The sequence below is a fragment of the Callionymus lyra genome, chromosome 8 (genome assembly GCF_982586985.1).
Source record: "Callionymus lyra chromosome 8, fCalLyr1.hap1.1, whole genome shotgun sequence".
In the NCBI taxonomy this organism is placed as follows: Eukaryota; Metazoa; Chordata; class Actinopteri; order Syngnathiformes; family Callionymidae; genus Callionymus; species Callionymus lyra.
Genome location: NC_141825.1, coordinates 14,715,720 through 14,737,848, shown reverse-complemented (window position 1 = coordinate 14,737,848; position 22,129 = coordinate 14,715,720). Strand labels below are relative to the sequence as shown.

The 22,129-nt window shown below is 38.4% G+C and overlaps 3 protein-coding genes across 3 annotated transcripts; 1 reads left to right on the top strand and 2 right to left on the bottom strand.

Annotated features, from left to right (window-relative positions):
* Nucleotides 1-94: 94 nt before the first annotated feature.
* On the bottom strand, nt 95-8,082 carry rbm28 (RNA binding motif protein 28). Its single transcript, XM_087797594.1, has 20 exons — nt 7,805-8,082; nt 7,579-7,725; nt 6,550-6,692; nt 6,395-6,470; nt 6,235-6,327; nt 6,090-6,161; nt 5,963-6,020; nt 5,435-5,691; nt 5,299-5,365; nt 5,082-5,191; nt 4,929-5,002; nt 4,712-4,844; nt 4,186-4,250; nt 3,943-4,101; nt 3,714-3,863; nt 3,566-3,640; nt 3,375-3,498; nt 1,648-1,786; nt 1,398-1,512; nt 95-373 (listed from the first exon to the last, which is right to left on the bottom strand). Exons 1-20 carry the CDS (start codon nt 7,920-7,922, stop codon nt 236-238), a joined length of 2,313 nt encoding a protein of 770 aa, XP_087653720.1. The 5' UTR covers nt 7,923-8,082; the 3' UTR covers nt 95-235.
* Nucleotides 8,083-8,359: 277 nt separating this feature from the next.
* Nucleotides 8,360-12,070, bottom strand: LOC148073773 (transmembrane protein 53). Its single transcript, XM_087797205.1, has 4 exons — nt 11,810-12,070; nt 11,285-11,541; nt 9,661-9,907; nt 8,360-9,585 (listed from the first exon to the last, which is right to left on the bottom strand). The coding sequence occupies exons 2-4, from the start codon at nt 11,522-11,524 to the stop codon at nt 9,224-9,226; spliced, it is 849 nt and encodes a 282-aa protein (XP_087653331.1). The 5' UTR covers nt 11,525-11,541; nt 11,810-12,070; the 3' UTR covers nt 8,360-9,223.
* A 3,029-nt stretch (nt 12,071-15,099) lies between these two features.
* prrt4a (proline rich transmembrane protein 4a) lies at nt 15,100-20,401 on the top strand. The gene is made up of 2 exons (XM_087798111.1): nt 15,100-15,670; nt 17,566-20,401. The coding sequence occupies exons 1-2, from the start codon at nt 15,121-15,123 to the stop codon at nt 19,641-19,643; spliced, it is 2,628 nt and encodes an 875-aa protein (XP_087654237.1). The 5' UTR covers nt 15,100-15,120; the 3' UTR covers nt 19,644-20,401.
* The last annotated feature ends 1,728 nt before the right edge of the window (nt 20,402-22,129 follow it).

Here is a 22,129-nt window from a genome sequence, read left to right as displayed (position 1 = left end):
TCACCTGCATCCAAGGCTGATTGTGTGTATTTATCTAGTGACACAAACACAAGACTAACATTTGCATTCCTGACCAGTCATCAAAACACAATCCTGCTGTTATTAGCTCTTTTAATAAAAACTTGATATCACATGACCTCAACATTTCAACAGGATATTTCTCATAAACAATTGAATTACACAAAGAAAAAAAACTTGATCATGGTTTATGTTTAAAAACCGCAGCACAGGGTCTCTAACTATCGAACCACTTGCTTTTTCTGATGGAGCTGCCACTGCTGTTGGCCATCAGCTTCTTCTTGTACTGCTCCACCAGCGAGTCGAAACGATCTCCTCCCTGCCTCCTCTTGGCCGGCTTCGTCGTCGCTCGAGCCTGGAATCAAACACCAACATAAGATGTATACAACAAACCATTTAGTTTGTCTGTGCAAACTATTTGAGATAAACTAGTTAGCGATGTTGACCAATTACTGATGGAAATGATCTCTTTTTTTTTTGTCATGTGAAGCACTTTTGCTATTATTTAATAAGAATGTAATCGTTGGTATTTATGACTAAACACGGACAATTTGAAATATTGCATTAATCTTTCATCTTCAGTACTAAAATCAAGTTTATTCAAAGAAAGATAATCCGTCATCAAACCTTAATCAGTTTTTATCTTGCACTCAGTGGTAGGAACTGTATTAAAACTAGAAAGAGTGCATTTCCAGAAGAAAATGCAGTGTGAATGTTGACCCTGCTGTGCTGAAGTAGTAGTGGAATTAGTATTAAAAGAAGAACAAGTGGAATTAGTAGTAAAAGAAGAATAAGTAGAAGTATTAGTAGAAGAAGTAGTAGTGGAAGTAGTAGGTCAAAGTGGAAGGATTTGAAACATGAGTTTCCCATTGAAATGAATGGAGTAGAAAAAGAGGAATAAAAGAAAGAGTGGAAGAGATAAAAGGAAGCTAGAACAAAGCCCGCATTTCGGAAACAAGCTGAATTGATAAAAGTTTGAACGGTCTAAATCGGATAAAATTTGTGGGAGGAGAAGCAGAAATGCTTTCCAGCATTCACACAATGAATGCTTCCCAGCATTCACACAATTACTCTGTGTTATAGTAATATTTGGTTACTTTTCAATTGCTTTTTTAGTAAATGTGTTTGATAATCAAGATAAGCTTCTTGTAAAGATGTTTTTGCTAATATATAATCCTCCTTTTATTTCCAAAATATCTTGATTCTTGATCTTTTTAAAATATGAAGAGACAATATTATCAGCAGCGATTTCATTTCAGCTAAGCTGGGATGAGAGAGAGGAAATCTGTGACAGTACAGTTTAACGGTTCCGACCAAATATTCTTTCTTTATTTATTCCTGCTTTGGAAGGTACATTTTCAAGAGGAGGAAGTACAAACCTGATTTCCGGCCTGTGTTGGTTTCTCCATTTGTCGTCTCTGGCGATCCTTCCTGCTCTGCCCGGGTCTGGTCTTCTTAGCTGGAGGCGCCTGTTGTTTTCCTTTGTCGCGCAGTCTGAAACAAAATATGGATGAAGATTTTTAAAAGAAGAGAAACAACTGTGGTGATTATCTCCACATTGCAAAAACACACGGTAGAGATTTCACAATAAAATAAAATATTTTCAGAGACGTGTGGAACGAACTGTACCTGTTCTTAGGTCCGTGGTGAGAAGGCATCGGGAGAACCTTCTTCCTCTTCTTCCCGTCCTCCAGCTCCACATACTCCACCTCAGATCTGGTCTGGAAACCGGAATATTTCGCATCTGCCTGCTGAGGCTGAACCGCTGCTGAAAAATAAAAATAAAAATATCATCAACAGATGTTTTTCCTATTACAACAAAAGCAGCCAATCAAGCTGCAGTATGTTGTGCTGATGAAAGAGCTGAGCCAAAAGGCAAAGCTCTCAACTATGATTACAAAATTTGAGTGACCTAAAGACCAAGATTGTGGATAGAAGCAATAGAAGTTTCTCCACAGTGTGTCTGGAATCTCCCTTAGAGACAAGGCAAGGAGCTTAATCTTTCTGGAGAGACTCAAAGCAGAGACGGGTCTTCGCCTTGGACTTGGGTGGCACTTAAGTCGAACTTATCAACGACTCGAAATTGTTGTTTTTGTCTCGAGACTGGACTCGAAATTGTGGTTCCTGAATAAAGACTCGAAATTGTGGTTTTTGACTCGAGACTTGAATCAAAATTGTGGTTTGTGACTCGTGCTGGACTCGAAATTGTGTATTCTGAATCAAGACTCAAAATTGTGGTTTGTGACTTGAGACTGGACTCGAAATTGTGGTTCCTGAATAAAGACTCGAAATTGTGGTTTTTGACTCGAGACTTGAATCAAAATTGTGGTTTGTGACTCGTGCTGGACTCGAAATTGTGTATTCTGAATCAAGACTCAAAATTGTGGTTTGTGACTTGAGACTGGACTCGAAATTGTGGTTCCTGAATAAAGACTCGAAATTGTGGTTTGTGACTCGTGCTGGACTCGAAATTGTGTATTCTAAATCAAGACTAAAAATTGTGGTTTGTGACTCGAGACTTGAATCGAAATTGGGGTTTGTGTCTCGAGACTGGACTCGAAATTGTGGTTCCAGAATAAAGACTCGAAATTGTGGTTTGTGACTCAAGCCTTGACCTCATAATTTGTGACTCGAGAATTGTGGTTTGTGACTTGTCTCAAACTTGTGGTTTTTGACTTGAGACTCGACTCGGACTCATGTTTTTTAACCAGTGCACAATTTTGAATTTATGGTACAAATAATGTATTGTTATTTTTTAAATCGTTCACCAGTCCGTGGAAAATTCCATTTTATGCGTTAACTGAGCCAGTTACGTTTAAAGTTCTGCTGCTCAAGATAAAAAAAACACTCTATAAAGAAAGTAAAATATCAAGAGTATTGCTTCTGATGATGATATGTTACAGTTCATGCTTTAAAATAGTGATGCATTGGTCTAAGAACGCTGATATTGGCAGCTCACCATAGAACACTCATTCTAATGAAAGGATTTGAGACTTGACTTTCATTTTCTAATAACTTTTTTGGGACTCAATGGAAAACTGCAGATACTCCACATTAAGAATAGCCAGTAAAGGGGGCTCAGGCACCTTTTAGTCCAGTTGGGAGGAGGCCTCAGGGCAGACCCAGGACATGTCCGAGAGACAATGCCAACTACTTGGTCTTCTAAAAGGCCTCAGTGATCTCTTATAAGAGCTAGAAGAGGATTTAGAAGTTATTTTATCTTCCCGTTTAAAAGTGCACCAACATATAACAGTCATATATAAGCGGTCATAATGATGGCGTTGATGCACTTTTTCAGAACAATAATGAGTAAAGTTTTTCATTTGACTTGGATACATTGAAAATAAACGACTTACCTTGACGTTTTCTTGGTGGTTTATTCGTGGGTTGAGCAGCAGGTCCACCTTTTTTAAGTACTTTTCCATCAGCCGGTTTCTGTTGTTTTGATGCCATTTTTTCATTCTGCCTCCTTATAAAATCCTACAAAACAATTCAATATATATAAATCCTTCTTTGTGATGGAAACTTCGCTTTTTTTTTTACTCACTTTATTTTTCTGGTGTCGCAATTCTTTTATTTTCAGCTTCCGCATATCCTCCAGGGAGAACTCCACGATGGGTCTCTGTGGAAAACATATTTGAAAACGGCTTCACATGCCGAGGATGTCTGACCAAATAGAAGTGACATGAAAATACCTTTTGCTCGCCGAAGATATCAGGATTGTTGTTGAGGTGACGGAGTACTGCGAGAGCGTGCTCGTGCTCCTGGAACTGGACAAACCCGTAACCCAACGACTGTCCCATCACCTGACCTTTCTGTGGCTTCTTGTCATACATGATTCGGCACTGCAGCGGACAGAACAAAAACCTGTGACAACACCACCCCCTGCTGGTCATGACTGTATATTTAAAAAGTATTTCTCACCTCTGTAATTCTTGCTCCTTTGCTGCCCTTAAAAGGCTGAAGACAAATAGTTTTGAATTTTTGTTGGTCAACAAATTTCGGGAGGTTATGGACACACAGTCGAATCTTTGAGACAAAAATGCTCTGGTCCCGAAGTTTGGCCCTTTTTAAGTCTTCAAACTGTCAGAGAATCAAAGAGAGAGGATTATTAATAACTGTGAGAAGCTCATTTATAAAGCAGGAGCTTTGAAAATAAACACTCACTCGAACTCTTTTGGCCATGTCCATTTCAGAAACTCCTTCGGCCGCCTTGCTTCCAACCCGGATCACTGCAGAGACGCCACAGAAGTCAGACAAGGCAAATAATAAACTGTTAAACCGAACTTAAAACATGTTATATCATTAAACCAGGCTGTTTAGAAAGACGTTATTCTTGGAGCTGCCACCTGGCTTACTGGAAAAAAGGATGATGCATATGATCAATCAGGTCACATGACTGAAATCCATTTGACCTCCCATCAACACTCATCTCCTCTCCATAATGGTGTGTTACTTTTTACTAGCTTGTTAATGCACAACTTAAATCCAGGCCCTCTGAACGTACTTAAATCGTTGTCGAGACTAAAAACTATGAAATGGATAATGTAGAATTGTAGAAACTAGAAAAACAATTTTATTTTTACTTGTTTTCATCACTCATTATTAACTACTTACTTACTTGCGCATAAATATAACTCATGTCTGTACAAATAGGGTTTAGATACTTAAATAATTAAAGTATTTTACTCACATCCTTCTCTGGCGAGGAAAAGGTTTCTTGATCCGGACTCCGTTTTCTTTTTGTCCACCTTCAACTTGACGGCATCTTCTCTGGTGACAGCTGCTACGATGAAGAGCTTCCTGCCATCCAACCGGATCCCACCCTGCGTGGAGGAGATGCAACATTAGGAGATTGGACTAACGGACCGGATCGATTGGATGAATCTGTTAACCAGAATAAAAAATACCCGTTCTTCGTCCGCTGCCACAGCCATACATTTATCAGCAGCTTCCTTTTTTTTAAACTGTGCAAAAGCACAACCTGGAATAAGACGAAGACAGTTATAATATAATGATAAAAAGAAAATTAAAAAAGGTAAAGGCAGGAACTGTTCGCAAACCTTTGGAATGTTCAGTGTCTGGATGGAGAACAATCTTGATGTAATTGAGTTCTCCGTACTTCAGAAGAACTTCCTCCAGGCCTTCTTCTTCGGTGTCAAAAGAAAGATTCCTAAACCAAGTAATATCAAATACATTGATGATGGAAAAATACAGAAAAAAATAATTAAATATTGGAAGAAAGTTTAAGTATTATAAAATGATAAATAAGAAACAAACCTGATAAATACGGTTCTACCTTGGTTCACATCTGATGGAAGATTCTTTTTGGGAGCTTTCTTTGGAGCTGAGAGGGAATAAAACTGTGTTTTAAAACGATACAAAATAATCTTAACACCAAGCTTTGGGGTCTTACTTAATTCCATTTCATCATCATCTTCATCATCATCATCGTCATAATCGTCACTATCTTCATCATCGCTGTCCTCTTGCTCATCGTCTTCATCATCATCTTCCTCTTGTTCAGAAGCAATGCTACCCTTCTCATCTTCATCCTCATCACTGTCATCATCATCATCATCATCATCATCATCATTTTCCTCATCATCATCCTCAGATTGTGGCTCTTCCTTTTTATTTTTCACCGACTTCGAAGTCGTTTTGGATGGAACCCTGCATACATATTCAAATGACAGTGTTTTAAAAAAAAACAACATGAAACTTAAAACGATCAATTTTATAATGAGTTTACTCCACACATGGGCAGATAACTAAACACACACCTCTGAAGGTCTAGGTCTAAGTTCGACAAATATTTTACACATTTTATGAATAAATATATCCTCCACAGAAAATTACGTCGACTGCATTTGATATCTCTGCAGAAATATCACATCAGCAATTCAATTGAAAGACAAATAAACATATAATTTGAAGATCATACTCTGTCTTTTGTGAGGGTTCTTGGTCCTTTACGATCACTTCTTCATTTGCTGTTTTTTCTTTTAAAAATATTTAAAAAAAAGTATTGTTATTGTAGTTCATTGATGATGATTTGAATAACTGTTTACCTTCAGCGGTCGTTTGATTGTTGGCAACATATTTGTCCTTTGGCACGGCCCAGTCCACAGCAATTTGACGACCTTCAAGGCAACACATTTGAAATGACTTGACAAGAACAGAGCAAATTTCAGAAAAGCTTCAAACATTTCCCACCATTTATCTCCTTCAGGTTCATAGCTTTCAGTGCCTGTGACGCTTCGCAAATATTCTTAAACATGACGAAAGCAAACCCTCGCATCTTTCCATCTGTAAAACATTGACAACATATTATTTGACATCATTTCGAGCTCACCAGACAAATTGTTTATTTTACCAGGCTTGAGAGGGATTTTAGATTCAACCACTGTTCCAAACTTGGAAAAAACGTTTTTCAGGTCATCTTCAGAACACTAAAATATAAGATAACTGTTGTTAAAAAAAAATGCAGCATTACCTCAATTTCAAGACAGAAGAAAAAGTAAAACTTGCCTTAAAACTTAGGTTTCTGATAATAAGTCTGGACCTAAGTGTCTTTTTCCTTATGGCTTTGGGTTTAGGCTCACTTTTCGCCGGTTCTCCAACTGGTTCTGCAGCTGGTTCTCCACCTGGCTCTTGATCTGGATCCTTGGGTGCTAAAAATAGATTTCAATGTAAATGACTTCTATATACATCATGGAATAGGAAGCTGGTGGATATTGCAGCCTAAAAGCTATACAGATACTGGTTAGATTCAAGCATGATGCAAACCATTTGCCCCCCCCTGTGCTTGAGTATTTGATTTAAATCTAAACTGGCCTACCTGACAAAAACGTTATGGTCTCATTTTGTATTTTACAAAACCTCTACCTCTTAAAGCGAAAGATTCACAACACAAGTGTTGGGATTATTTTCAAAGTTTTCAGTTATTTTTTTGGAGTTATAGGCAGAAATGTATGACCATTTAACGGTGGCAAATGAGATTTTTTGGATCAGTTTTATTCATCCAAAAGGACACTTAAAAATATCCAAATACCTCCATAAGGCGCTCTAGAAATAACCATTACTTACTTACATACTGCTCGCCTGTAATGTCTATATTTAAAGATTATTTGTAGCACAATCTTAAAGGCTAACATGCAGACACGCAGAGAGGAAACACTCCAGGTAGATATTGCTCTAAGTGAAGACTGTAGCCTGGAATGCTTGTGATATTAATGTTGAAACGTGAGCCTTATTAGCGACTGTCAAATGGACGTACATTTTGCCTATAACTCTAGGAAGGAACGGATTAGTTTAAAAATAATCTCAACCCTTAGTCGACATTAGGGAGAGAAAGAAAATGAGTGAAATTTTAATTTTGGCAGAAATTACCCATTAAAGTGAAGCTAAAAAACAGACATATATCAACTATATTTGATTATCAATATGTTGTCATTATGAAAGTATAATTTTTACATTATATATAATCCTTATAATCCTTAAACTATAGACAATTTTGGTCATAATTGAAGAGGTCCACAACACCATCGCTTTACATACCCGCCTTCTTTTTTTCTCTTATCTTCTTCTTGGCCACTGACAAGCTCAACTTGCGTCCATCGTATTCTTTGATTTCTTTCAAAGCTCGCAGAGCATCTTCTTCCATGGAGTAGGTGACATAGCCGAAGCCACGACACTTTTCCGTCCCTGTACGACACGTGGAACATAGTCCAGGTCCAAATTAGTACATAGAAGTTTTTTATAAATTAAAAAAAAGGGGGAATACCTTTCTCTTTGACCACGAAGCATTGTTTGACAGGTCCAATCTCGGAGAAAATTTCCTCCAAGCGTTCATTTGTTGCCAACACTGGCAGCAAACGTACAAAGATGGTCTGCGCTGCCATGGCTTCACACACTTACCAATGAAATATTTTTTGAAACGTTTGATGATATGAACTATATCTCACTCGATGTTGAGTTAAAGAAATTGTCCTGGCGTTAGCTTTAATATTTTATCTGAGACAAAACTGGCAAAGCTTCATGTCGCATGTTTACATGCGGGAGCGGCCATGTTGGAAAAGTGAGCGGAAGTCGTCATAGTTTCGTCTCTGAAAGAAAGAGCGCCAATGTCGCCACCTGCTGGACGTCCTTTGTTGATGAAAAGAAAGTTTTTTATTAAAAAGATAAATAATAATAGCAAATATGTCGATTAGTCTTACACTAAAAATAATGTAGATTTAAGCAAGATACTTGTAAACGTGAATGTTATGACACGTGATAAAGTCACATTCTTTCTCATATTTTTACAAATAAGTTACAAACCACCAAAAGAAACAAATCATTATTGATGCTGTTTAGTTTTTTATTTTCCAACACAACAAAAAACACAAATTAAGGACAAAAGGCACATCCTTTTTTTTAAATGACATTATATAGCAATACCTGCTATGTTTTTTTCTTTTTACGTAGAAATAAATATCGTAACATACATTAGAATATTTTTACACACTTATACATCACACACAAGTGGCTAATTTCTTATAGCAATTTTGGTTTTTATCTCTCCATATTTTCAGGACATCTAGTTTCTAAACAATAAAAACAAAAAGTATTTTTTTTAAATAAACGTTTCCTGAATATCTTGACTATTTTTTAAATACATTAAATGTTCAATTTTTTTTAATAATAAAAAAAATGACATTTCCCTGGATACATATTAATACCGCTTCAATAATGGATAGGTAACAAGAAAATCACTCAGATTACACAGACCTTCACCTCATTTTCATTTGATTTTCACCCCAAATTATTGCCATATAGTCTTCTTTACAGGCTGTTGGACTGTAAAAGCTACAAGGACATTGTCGGTGTGGCATTCAAGTGCTGTCGGAACATCCCGGTTCCACCAGTACCATTGATTCAATAAATTAACATTTAAACTCTAATCTTAATGTGTAACCTATTTCAAGCTAATTCAAGTTAATTACCGTTCAACTTAAGGTACTCTATGTGTTTATTTTGGTCAAGTATCAGTAAACATGAGTATTATTTCTGACGCCAAATAACTGACGACATCTGGAACGTTAGGTAACGATGACCAAACATAAATAAAACCGCTCTATACTTCTCGATTGATGTACAATTCTGTTTGTTTTCAAGTGCATTCAAGGTGATCAGGACGACGTAACAAAACTTTTTTGCGGCGCTACATCTTCGCCTTCAGCTGACTGACGTTGACTGAATGAAGAAAGACATCCAGGGCCGCCAGGTACTCCTGCGGGTGCGTCTTTAGGTGACCGGCGTGAATTGACTCCTCCCACCTCTTGTGGCCGACAGTGACGCCGCGTTTACGCCACAGGTCGACCATTTCCTCCACGGCGCACGAGTCGCTGAGTGCATCGTTGTCGCAATAGAAGAACAGAGCCGGGGCCTTGACTGGACTGTTTTTAAAAACCTCGATGCTTTTGTCGAAGTAGGCCACGGTCTGCTGTTCGAACACGCTGAAATAAATGAGGCTTGCTTGTTTGATCACGGTCTCCAAACGCGGGAACACCGTCTTACCAAGTCCTGATAGGAGGAGGAGGAGGAGGAGATGAGAATCATATTTGTATATTAATCATAAAGTTGTTATTTCAATCCTACCTGTGGCCATCCTTTCCAAAGAGCCGATCACTAAGCTATCATACACTTGACCTTTGATCCTCCCGGTGAGTTCCTGGTACTTCTCCATGTCCTGAGACACGTGCACCAGCATCTGTGAAAAAGTGAATACACCGAGCGAGAAGGCGTGGACGAGCATCGGCCTCGACACGAAGCTGTCGGTGTGGAGCAAATCCAGCAGCCGCTTGCCCTGGTCCAGACCCCACCGTGGCCACAGAAAGTCTTTCACCTTCATGGAACCAGAGAGTAAAGTGTCAGCAAAGAAAAGGTCATGTTTCCACAGGATTTTTTTTTATAACCGCAACCTCTTGAGCTCAAACTACACCCACTTCCAGAAGTTTTATCTTATGATTCATCCGTGACAGTACTGGAATGGACTTGAGTGAAACAAGCTGCCTGACCAATAGAATCTCTCGAAATCAAAACCTTTTGACCACTTTTTATGTGCCCATGTTTTTAAGAGCACTATACAATGTGATTGTGAATATAAATATATACTAAGTAATTATAAACATAGAACATATTCATTGCATTTTTATAACTTTATAAAATTGAATCTTGTTTTCAATCATTATTTTTGGAAGAATCATGACCCTAGTACTAGATTACATGTATTCTTGTTTATAAAAGTTTATATTGTTTTTAATAAAAACTATGATTTACACCAGACCCACAATTTGACATATGTTCCTAATAAGACTTACATCTTCTGGTTATTACAAAGACACGATTTCTTTAATAACACAACCAATAACACAACATTAAACAAGCATTTGGAGGTCTTTCCACTCAAATGAATTAATTATGATTATTTACTTTCTCTTTTTTTCAGAATCTAATGTATGTTAATCACAATTAAAGAACAAACCTACGCTGTCTTAAATTAACAACTTACATTTTAAGAATAAAAACTAAATTATGTCTCAGATGAAATGCATATTGTCTGTTGTGAAGAAATATAACTTGGACCCAAATTGTTGTAAGTAAGTAAGTAATTGTTATTTATAGAGCGCTTTTCCAGACCAGAGTCACCAAGCGCTTAAACAATCAAAACAATATTCAATAAAGTATATACTTTAAAGGTCAAGATAAAACTGATAACAAAACAGGAGTTCCAGAAATACCCTGATCAGTCTTTAAGATATTTCTTTTATGAATTTAGTGATATAATTTAACCCTTGTGTACTCTAAGGGACAAGGTTACCCAGACACTTAAATACAACCTTTTGTGGTATCCCTTGTGTTGCCTCTGGGAATATGCAGTGGTGGAGGTCGTTCACCTTGACCCAGAGACAATCAGGGATACCAGAAAACACATTTGTTTTTCAGCCTCTGGGTCACCTTGACCCTGAGATAACACAAGGGTTAAAACATAAATGAAGGTTCAAACCCGTCTAGAACACTAGCAGTAAGAAGTATTTCCAGTTTTCTTCTGTCACTTCACAGCAGATCAAAAGTTGAGATAAAATGTTTATTCATTATGAGCAGAGAGGGAAGCACCCGCTCTCATTTAGAGTCATATTCGTTTCGATTTGTATTAGTTCTTGTTTGGGTAACGGTTGACCGACTTTGTAGACATCACAAGACATCCCCCTCGTGTCCTCACCTCACTCTCCACCACAAGCACATCGAATCCTGTGCGGAGGTAGATTTCACAATATTTGGCCAAGGCCTGAGGACGCGCCCCCATCCACGGCAGCATGAGTGTCAGGGGCTTGTGACCCCCAGAGGCTTCTCGTGGAGGTCGTCCGGTCACCGGTGACGTCATCTCGTTGACGTATAGCGTGGCGTGCTGACTGAGGCGATGGCAGGCGATGCCTTTGCTCAGAGCCGTCCTGGCCACCATAGCTGCAGGGAGGGTGTCTGTGGAGGAGGAAATAAAACACGTTTGATTTAAGAAAATATTAAAATTGACACGTTTTTGACGTGTTTAGTATTTATTAATAATTGAAAAGTAAACAGCAAACTTGGCTCAGATTGTGTATGTTTTTGTTCAGATACATAACAACTTGTAAAAAATATTTAATGAATAACAGTCCAACACAGTTATTTCAAAGTTAGATTTGTTACCATGGTATTTGTTTATGAACAAAGTTTAGACAGTGAGGACTTCATGGTTAACGAAACTTACGTCAAACGCTGGTCAAAATAGCTTTTAGCGGCGAGTTTCTGGTGGGAAGAGTTGCTGGTCTACAGTCTTTTTTCGGTCTGAACAGAAGATCTGGTCCTCGGATCATTCATGTGAGGTCGACTCGGGACAAAATAAAAAAAAAACTAACAACAATCTCCTTCAAGATAGCGGTCAGTTTTTAGTTTTACTCCATTTAATTTCTGGCAGAAAAGCCTCATGGAGTAGGTTTAAACGCAAATTTAACTAGTGTTATTGTTAACTAACGGTATCAACAAAAATCGTTTTGCGGACGCATCACTTGCATTGTTTCTTCTTTTCACGCAGGTCTTACCTTTAAAGCAGGGTTTCTCTTTTCTTACAGTATAAATTCGGAAGGAAACTTTGCCCTCTGTTAACTCCTTCTACCTCGTTGGATACTGTGTTGTGCACCAGACCATATGCTGCCCCTAGAGTTGGAATCGAAAATTGAAAATCCACAAGTGTTTTAGTTTATATTATTTTATTTTTGCAATATAGCGACACATGGAAAGAAATACACAATTAAGTCAAATGAATTATAAACTCAAATAAAAGATTGTATTTAAATGTATGCATCTTCTATTCATATTTCCAAATTAAATCCACGTTGTTCAAGAATTTTGAATTTCCTGTACTGTTTCTGTTTTACTTTACTTGATTTATTTCTGAGTTCCTTTTTTAATTCTGTAGATATACACACGTAAGTAAAGTCAAGTTCGACGATACATTTCTTTGCTTTTTTTTTTATGAAACATATTTTATATTTTGTGTGTGAAAATGATTGGCATTATTATGATCCAATTCATCATATATTTCTCAAAGTACGTCATTAATACGACACAATTCATCCTGTTCCCCAGAATCAGATTACACCCAGATCAAAACTATGAAGTTCAACCGGTTTTCCAGGTGCTACTGCACATTACCGTGACAGTTAACAATTAAAGACACTCCTTTTCACTGTAGTTCTCACTATCATCATCCGCATGTAAATCATAAACCAATAAATATTATAAAACATGCTTGTGTGTTATTTATTTGACACTTCAAATTGTGTTAAAAAAAACATTTTGTTATTCTTTCCTCCGCTCGAGCAGCTTTATTTCTGACTGTCCTGAGCCACTAGAACACAGTCCCTGCTGAATGTGTCTTGTTGCGAGGATGGCTTGTCCAAACAAGGCCCTGCTCCCCAGTGGATTTGGGGCACATGTGAGGAGCGGGGAATCATTTGGCCACGTCCCTCCATGAGCTCACATGTTTGGCCTTCCTTTGTCGATCTCCAGTCCTCTTACTTACGGCTGACTTAGTGCTTTCCTGCGCCCTCATCAGAAACTGGACAATTCCCGTCCGCAGGAAGTTCCTGACTTTATTTCTCTATCTGGAATACAATGATAGCTTGTATAGTGTTCTCCCGCGTGCATGTACAACAACAGCTCATGCATTTTAGTTTCATTGATGTTGAGATGATTCCATGGGTAGTCTTTTTTTTTTCTTCCTACATGATAATAAAACCTGTTTTAACCTAACTAATACAACTATTAGTACATATGCCAGGGTGTCTTGTGGTTGAATCTCGTCTTTTTTTCAGTGATTTAGGCAGAGATGGACAATTAAATATCTTAACCCTTGTGTTGTCTCTGGGTCAAGGTGACCAGAAGGCCGAAAAACAAATGTGTTTTTGGTATCCCTTGTGTTGTCTCTGGGTCAAGGTGATCTGAAGGGCCCGAAGAAAAATGCTTTTGAGGTATCTGGGTTTACCTTGCGATAACACAAGGGTTAAGGGGGTCACGTTTTATTTTAGTTTTGTGGTATGTCAATTTCAAAAAAATAACTAAGGAAAATAGTCTTAGTATGAATTGGGAATACAAATTAAAGAAACACAGATAAACAAGGAAAACATTTTTAAAAAGAAAATGTTTAAAAAATATATAAGCATTGGATTATAAATTACGTCTTCAAATATAATAGATAATTTGTTGTTCAACTATTTTCAAAGGCAATTATTAAAGATAAATTAAGAAATGTAGTTGTTATATAAATTATAATTATAATTAAAATGTTGTAATTAACGTTTCTATAATCCTTAATCACAGCACAAAGATTTGAAATAATAATAGATGGTTAAAAAAAAGTTCTCCCTCATCAATGGATGCATTATAGTTTTACTCTGACCTCATGGCCGCTTTAATACATGTTTGTCTTATTAAAAGAAGAATGGCTTGCTAGTCTACATATATTTAGAGGGGAAAGTAAAACTATACAGGAAGACAATGTACAACTTCAACCCTCAACTGTCTAAGGTTTGTAGTTCAGAGTCTATTTTGGATCCGACATGGGGATTCAAATCAGGTCACGAGGCTGAGAAGGTTTTTCTAACATGAGTTTGAAGCTGATGAAGAAATAACTGCTGTAACACTAGCGCTTACAAGATGGACATGTAAAATAGAATTATCAAACACAATCTTGACACGTTATGATAAACAAGTGAAGCAGGAAACCTCTTGTCCTTTTTAAACAGGTCTCAGTAACAGGAAGATGAGGATGAAAAATGTGTCGTAGAGGACGCGACAAGTGAGTTTTATACGTGATGTTTCCTGCACCCACACTGCGAGTTTTGCCCTGAGCAGTGGAATAGGAATGAGGTGGATCTACGCAGATCACAAGAATTCGAGGAGACGTGTCTGTTTGTTCTCCTCGTCGATGCATGTTTTATGAAGGTTTTTACTCCAGTTTCCTTTAAAGCCACGTTTTGTTGGCGGTCTTCTACAGTTACGGTTGTAATTTATGTTGAATAACACGTATTGATCTGTACTAGTTCTGGCTAGAGCCCTGCCTGGTTGATGAACGTCTCTGACACATCTGACTGTTTTTTTTTCAATGTACAGATCAGGGAGTCGAGGGTGGATAACTGAGCTGGGTTGCACTGGGTAACAGCAGGGAGGGTTCGTGCTACCAGTCAAACTGGCTGTCGGATGTGAATGTATTACGGTGGGGGGTTGTCTAGAGGAGGTGGGGTCTGTCCCATGTGTCGGGAGCCTGATGGAGAGAAGAGGGGCACACAAGCATGTGAGGATAGAGAGAGAGAGAGCTTTTGCTGGAAGACTGCAGGCACCGACATGAAGCAGCAGAGCTGGATACTGATGAGGTAAGAAAAACATTTGCAGCAGCCGCAACTATATATTTACCTCGAACGTGAGTGGACTTTCTTGTTGTGAATCCAGCGTACGTCTTGTTTCGGCAGGTGTGGTAACTGATCTGGCTCACACCATGTTCGTGATTTGAATTGGTTAATCATGTTGTCCTCGTGGACCCCGCTCCTCTGGTTGTCTCTGGCATCCTACGTCTCAGTCTCTCCTGGACAACATCCTCCACAGACGCCGGCTCTTGACCAGGATGTTTGGAGTCACACTAAGCCGTCAGCCAAACTTTACAACCCTGGTTTGAAACCCAGACTTGTGCTCGATGAGAAAAGTGTCTCCTTTCAAAGGCCGCCAGCAGAGGACGAGGACGGACATGGAGTTCTCGGCGAGTACAGCGACATGGACGATCTTTTAGCCACGTCACCTTCTATACACACGGAGAAAACAATTTCACAGAAAGACTTATTAAAGGCTTCATCACTTGATCATCTGCTTGAGACGACGACTTTGATTCATGAGCCGAGCACTAATGGATCAGAGGAGAATTCCACGGAGACTTCCATGGATGAGAGAAGTTTACCTGGACCTCTCAGCTCAGGACAGAACTTATCGACGGGAGCCAGCAACATATTCAACACGTCTCTTGACTCGCTCAGTTTCGCGACGGAAGCCACGGCGACGCTCCTGGATGATCAGGAAATAGGTAATTAAGAGGAACTTCCTCTTCATCTTCACCTAAGTGCACTAACTCTCACCCACGTGTCAAAGCAAATGATCATTTTCGTCCGTGAGCATTGAGACGCATGAAGGTTTTCACGTTTGTGTGTAAATGTTCTTTCTAAGGGGGATTAGTCGGTAATGAGTCCAAGGATGCACAGTCTCAGCAGCTCTACTCAGCATTGTCTTTCTAGAGAAAAAAAAGTCTTCTATTATTGATGAAATGCGGAATATCCCTCGTTATGAGCCTTAAACTCATGGATATATATATTATTTTATATTATTTTTGACAAGTTCAAATCTCCCAATTGTTTTTAAAAATAGCTCGGCACAAAAATGGTGGAAAGTCAATAGCAGCTAATCAACAGACATTTCACGGCTTTCGCTCCCACTCTCTCCCTCTCTGTGACCCAGATTCCCAGTTACAAGCTTGCTCTGTTTTATAATGGATTAATGTTGCACACTGCGTTCCCCACGACGCTGATACCTTCACAGCAACAAATCCAATTTCTTTTATTGCCAAAGCGAGTCACTCTTTTCGCTCTTGACACTTGTTAAAGCTTCCCACACGTCAAATTCTAACTCTGTTTATAACATATTGACTCGAGAAAATAACCCATAGTTATTGTTATTTGTTTGCTCAAAGCAGAAGCATGATGAATCAAAAAGAGGTTTAATCTGTCTGTCGTTACAGCGACGGCTGTGACTCTTCCAAATTGTTATATTTGTTTTTCTCGCTTCTGTTTGAACAAATATTCAAGTCTTACCTTCACAGAAACTCCGACTGCTTTGGCACCTCGCATATGTCTTGAAGACATATTCAAGATCTTTTTTGGTCGCATTCATGTACAAGAAAACAAATTACAAACATGAATATGAACTTATTTTTATTAGATAATGAGATCAATTTTTTTTTTCTTTTCAAAATGAAAATAATTAAAAAAAACGTGTAATATTTATGGTTAGTTTTCATCCCGTCTTTTACAGATGGTTTAAAGGGTCATAAAACATACTTATTTTTACAACATAATTATACTCTATATCAGCAATTCCCATCCTGTGGGCCAAGGTATTGCAAATGGGCCACAAAATCTTTTCCAAAATGGTTCTTTTTTTTGTGGTAGGGTGGATGTAATTATATAAAAATAAAAATACACGTAATAATGTTTTAAACTTAAACTTTAAACTCGTTAAGTTTAAAAGGATATTAAAGGTTTTTCAAATATTCTTTTCATTATGTGGCTTTTCCTTAAGTATTATACATGTGACAAGGAAATGAGAACGCATTATAATGCCTTCATGTTTATGGGGTCGGAGGTGGGCCGCAAAGGTTTTTGAGACTTAAAAGTGGGCCCTTAGTTGTAAAAGGTTGGGGACCACTGCTCTATATTATTTGTTTGCAAATTAATCTGTTTTAACTTCACCATATAAGCAAAGGATACCTTTTAACACAGGTATCTTCTTAACCCTTGTTTTATCTCAGGGTCAAGGTGACCCGCAGGCCGAAAAAAAATATGTTTGTGGTATCCCTTGTGTTGTCTCTGGGTAAAGGTGAATGACTTAGTTTTCAGAAATACAAGACAGACAAGGGTTAGACAACACAAGGGTTAACAAATGAGATACTCCCTTTTGGCTTTGAAACCCTTTGGTGTATCAAAATGCAACCTGTGTGATGTGCTAGAGTCAAAACTTCAATCCTGAGTAACAATTAAAATGCTCGGTAAAGAGAAACTAATTACTTTTGCTGGTAAAAGATAGGGATAGGAAAAGTTTACAACCTAATACATCTTAAAGGCTCAACTCATGTGTCTCTTAAAAGATAGCATGCTTTAATATATCAACATTAAGCATCTTTTTTTTGTTGTCTTTTTTGCTTCCCAGGTGATAAAGACAATGCCCAGAAAATCAATGAGTTACACACCCAACTCAACAATACTGTCAACACAACATCAACGCCGTGCGGGACTAACCAGACTTGGACAGCGTCCTACCCGGAGGATTTGGTCCCCCATGAGAATCTACGACAGTCTTTGGCCCTAAGTGCAGCTCTGTTCATCCCTTTGTATCCAGATTGGAACTCTGCCCTCGCCACCTGGGGTTTTGCCTGGGAAGCCCACATATATGGCCTCGGATCTGTCTTTACGGGGTTTGGCTTGATTTCCGTAGTCTGCCTGTTAGGGCTGCCCTTCCGTTGTCCACCAGGCAGCCCCTACTTCATTCTCCTACATTTGCTTCTGCTAGCATTTGTTGGGATTCAAGCGTTTTGTTTGATCTACGATGCCTACAGTCATCAGGAGCGTCTTCCCACTCTGCCTTCTCTGTTGCTTTCCCAGCTTCCGTTTCCCTGTTTAAGCTCTGCTTTTTCCGTGGCTTTCCTCCTTCTTTCACTGCGTTCGCGCAAACGCCTGTCACTACCACTTGCTATTTCCTCCTCTTTCTCAGCCCTCCCTAAACCTGGCTTTTTACTTCTGATGTCCTTCTTGCATTTCGCTGTGTCCCTTGTTTGTGTTGGCGTGCTTCAACTCTTCCATAGCTTACCCTCCAAAATCCTTCTGATCCCACAGGGTATATTTGTCTGCCTCACAGTCTATCTTTCCACCTCCTACCTCATTTATTACTGCTTGATACAAATTGATACCGGTCACGTCTATAGACTCAATGACAGTGGAGAAAGTGGCGGGTCTCCAGAAATCGTCTCCCCTGTCAGTTGTCCCTTTTCCAAAGTGGAGGACTGGGGTAGGGCGGCAACTGCTGGAGTTAGCGCTTCACTCTGTTTCCTGGGATGTGGGGGGTTTCAGCTTTACGGGATACTGCATGCACTTGGTTTGGGTGGAGTTGAGCGTTACGGGTTCCCACCCTGGTCCTGGTGGGGTTTACAAGTCGGCTGTCGACTCTGTGAGGTTGGACTGTGTCTCAGTTTGTCTGTAATCGGCACGCATCCGTTATTCTGCCAAAAGAACCCCAGAAAGGACAAACCCCCACCACGTCCAGGATCATGGTCCCGCCTGTCATACGGCTCCCCTTCAAGAGGACTCTCCCTGTCATCACCAGGTGGACTAAACTCCCAGAGTCACTCCTCACACGACTCTTGTTCGCCAAGCAGGGGGGAAAAACTAGTCCTATGTGAAGTCATTACAAATGGACAGTCAGAGTCACATCCGCGTTGGTCGGCAGTTCATTCTTCCGGAAATGGTCAGGGCAGCGATGATGCCAAAGTCCCACAGTCGCAGAATTCCATGCCTCAATTTACAACACCGATGTCTGATGGGAAACAAGTGCCATTATCTCAGCAAATCCGGTGGATCAGCATTGGCCTAGAAGCCGACTCTACTGTGGATCTCAGACCACCTTCGCCCATAGATTTATCACGCAGCATTGACCAGGCTCTTTTCAGTGAATCCCTGTTTTCTCATAGCATATTTGGTTTGCCAAGGCTGTCGCATGCATCGTCGAGCCATTCTTTGACATCGGTTAGCCACAGTACCTTAAAGCAAGGGTCTAAAACGGAGGAGGATTCTTTATACAGAACATCATCCTGTGTTGACATGGATCAGGAAAACCAAAGTTTGAGATCCCACAACCCTCAGGGTCCTCTTGCAGCAGAGATCAAACAACCGATGGCCACCGACTGGAAAGGAAGTGGATCCGGTTCCACTTTAGGTCTCTGCAGTAAGTCCAACCAGATCAGAAAACTGAGGTCGAACTCTTGGACCAACAGAGGTCAGAGAGTTGCGCAGAACAGCCTCCCGCGAGCGATACCCCACCTCTCCCTCTACAGACGCTACAGGACACTGAGCACAGCCTCGCGGGACAGCCAGGGATCTCGCAGACTGGCTTCCACCAAACAGTTGAGTGAGAGCAAACAACTGGAATGGGATCTGGCGGTCCAGGCGGAGTTTGTCAATGTTTGCAGACAAATAGATGCTCTTAGTGTTTGCAGTGACACAATCGATTTGTAGACGTTTCAGGACTGACCAGAGTATTGTGTTATGATGAAACGACAACTGTGTTCATCATGTTGTGTGTGTGTGTAACCGGAAGAACTGTTACACTACAACAAAACTATGAACATTTTCTGTTAAAAATTAGACACATTTTAGTGTGTTTAATTTCATTAAGCTGTGGGAATATACTATATACTCGCACACTTCCTACTTCCTGATGAGCCCGGCCTTCACTTAAGGTTTCAGCTATTGACCTAGCAACAGCTAATACACAGACACATAGCTAGCTGTAGCTTTACATTTCTTAATGAAACTTCACCTCCTTCAAATTCTTTCCTGTTTTTATTCTGCTGGGATTTTACTCTGTTCGTGGGGAAAATACATTTAATTCAAGATCAAAGCAAGGGAAAAGCGTAAGGTATCCTGTTGAAAATTGGTTACACTCAAATGTGCAAGTATTTATGGATAAAGCCTATTTTAGTGTTTTTTTTCTGTTAGATTTATATTAAGAGCTAACTGTTGCTGCTTTTTGATAACTTATAAATAAGTCATAAAAGCCCAAAAAAAGTAAAGATGGTTTCAGCATTTCCTATAGTAGCAAATAGTGTTTATTAAAAGTAATTTCATTTAACGTTTTTAAAGTATTTTAACTGACTGAAATGCTTTATTGTCAAGAGACAAACAACTAAGTATGTTATTTAATTATTTAAAAAAGGTAATAATTATTGTTTACTCGTCAATATTGTACATATTATGTAAATACATAAAGTAATTTATACATATATTTATGTCCAGCATTGATTTTCATGAATAACATTCCGTATTTTTTTATATACAGTAAAGTAATAAAATCAGATTTCAATATATGTATATTAATCACAAATAAAGATTGATTGTTTTACATGCATGTACAAAGGATGCAGCAAACAAAAAAAAATGTTTGTATGTTGTGAATTACATAGTTAAATAATAATAATGTAAAACAAATATATTTAGCATGGTTTTACAGTGAAAACCAGCATGTTGCTTTAAATGAAAAAACAACTATATATATATATATAAAAAAAATAAAATCTAATGCTTTGATGAACTCTAGGGACTGGATCAAAACCAGGACTACAATCAGGTTCACCAGGCTATCATGAGAATTTGATTTTTGTTTTTGCATGTAAAGAAGTCAGTCATCTGCTTTCAAACATAAGCCATTTCCACTTCACTTTTTCAAAAATAATCTAGGAAAAGCCATTTTTAAAGATTTTATACGAGACACAAATGACCTGCAAAAAAACATTTACTGCCACAGCTTCTATTAAAATGATCATTTTACTGTAACCCAGGTGTAATTTTATACAATACATGTGTATCCTTCCTAATAAATTGAATAAACTAAAAAAGGAGAATTTTGAATCGATAGATCTGTTATTAATTCTAATAATGACTTTCAAGACATCAAAAGAAACCTTTATATCATGGTTGAAAATGTGTAAAAAGTGCAGATGTGTATATATTTATAAATAAACCATTAGACCAGTAAGCGTTGTGATGATCATTGGCATCGTTTTAAACTAAAAATGCCATCTAGTGGCCATTTAAAATGATGAATCATGATTCAGCTCCAACAACTGATCATGAGGCCTCATCAACCCATCCCTGGTAATATACAGTTATGTAGTATTACAATACATATAAAATCGTGCAGTAACTACACCACAACCATAACGTTTTAAATCACACTCTGATGCAGTACATTTTTAAAAGGCTTTTTTTAATTGAAAATGTCATTGAAATAAAGATATACGTGGAAACATTATTTCTGTTTTGACAATGTCGAGGGCTGTTTGGAATAAAATATATTCATCTCTCTGAGTTGTTCTGTTTGACTTTTCATCATTTCAAAAAAATACCTATTAATATACTATACATTGAATAACAATGTTGTTCTAACTAAAACATCCAAACCATTAAATAGTTTATTTCAGGTCAAATATTATTTTACATGTCTCTTTCCATACAGGTGAAACAATCCCTTAAGTAGCTTTAGATATGTACAATCAGCAGGTCAATTCAAGCAAAAACACATTTATAAACAATAGCATTTTATAGTATGTGTTTTGTGTTAATGACGCCTCATGAAACAGCTGATGTATCATGATCATGATCTTACTTTTAAAAGGCCACTAAATGTCACTCTATGCTTTATGATCTTCGGCTCTGATCTATTAATTTAATAAAACCTGGCATCATTTTAAAACTTAGAGTGCCATCTAGTGGCCTCTTAAAAGAAGACACTGTATCATGATACATCATCAACTGTTTCATGAGCATCGTTAACCGTCATCACTAGTGTTTTGTTTGTAGCAACTATAACTCATCAGGACAGTTTTCTTTAAATTCAACAGGATATAAACTCGTCTCTAATACTGCAGTTTTGTTATTCATATACTTTTGAACTCGATTGATCAGTTGCTCGTGGATTTAAGGGGAGTTGAAAGGCAGCATCT

What these genes read in the sequence shown, in the direction of transcription:
- rbm28 (XM_087797594.1), bottom strand. Translation starts at nt 7,922, where the DNA reads ATGGCAGCGCAGACCATCTTTGTACGTTTGCTGCCAGTGTTGGCAACA. An exon ending in GGTAGAACCGTATTTATCAG is followed by an intron (nt 5,192 to 5,298) that starts GTTTGTTTCTTA and finishes TACTTGGTTTAG; the next exon opens with GAATCTTTCTTTTGACACCG. An exon ending in ACATGGCCAAAAGAGTTCGA is followed by an intron (nt 4,102 to 4,185) that starts GTGAGTGTTTAT and finishes ATTCTCTGACAG; the next exon opens with TTTGAAGACTTAAAAAGGGC.
- LOC148073773 (XM_087797205.1), bottom strand. Translation starts at nt 11,524, where the DNA reads ATGGTGGCCAGGACGGCTCTGAGCAAAGGCATCGCCTGCCATCGCCTC. An exon ending in TGCTTGTGGTGGAGAGTGAG is followed by an intron (nt 9,908 to 11,284) that starts GTGAGGACACGA and finishes GGTTCCATGAAG; the next exon opens with GTGAAAGACTTTCTGTGGCC. An exon ending in TTTGGAAAGGATGGCCACAG is followed by an intron (nt 9,586 to 9,660) that starts GTAGGATTGAAA and finishes TCCTCCTATCAG; the next exon opens with GACTTGGTAAGACGGTGTTC.
- prrt4a (XM_087798111.1), top strand. Translation starts at nt 15,121, where the DNA reads ATGTTGTCCTCGTGGACCCCGCTCCTCTGGTTGTCTCTGGCATCCTAC. An exon ending in CCTGGATGATCAGGAAATAG is followed by an intron (nt 15,671 to 17,565) that starts GTAATTAAGAGG and finishes TTTGCTTCCCAG; the next exon opens with GTGATAAAGACAATGCCCAG.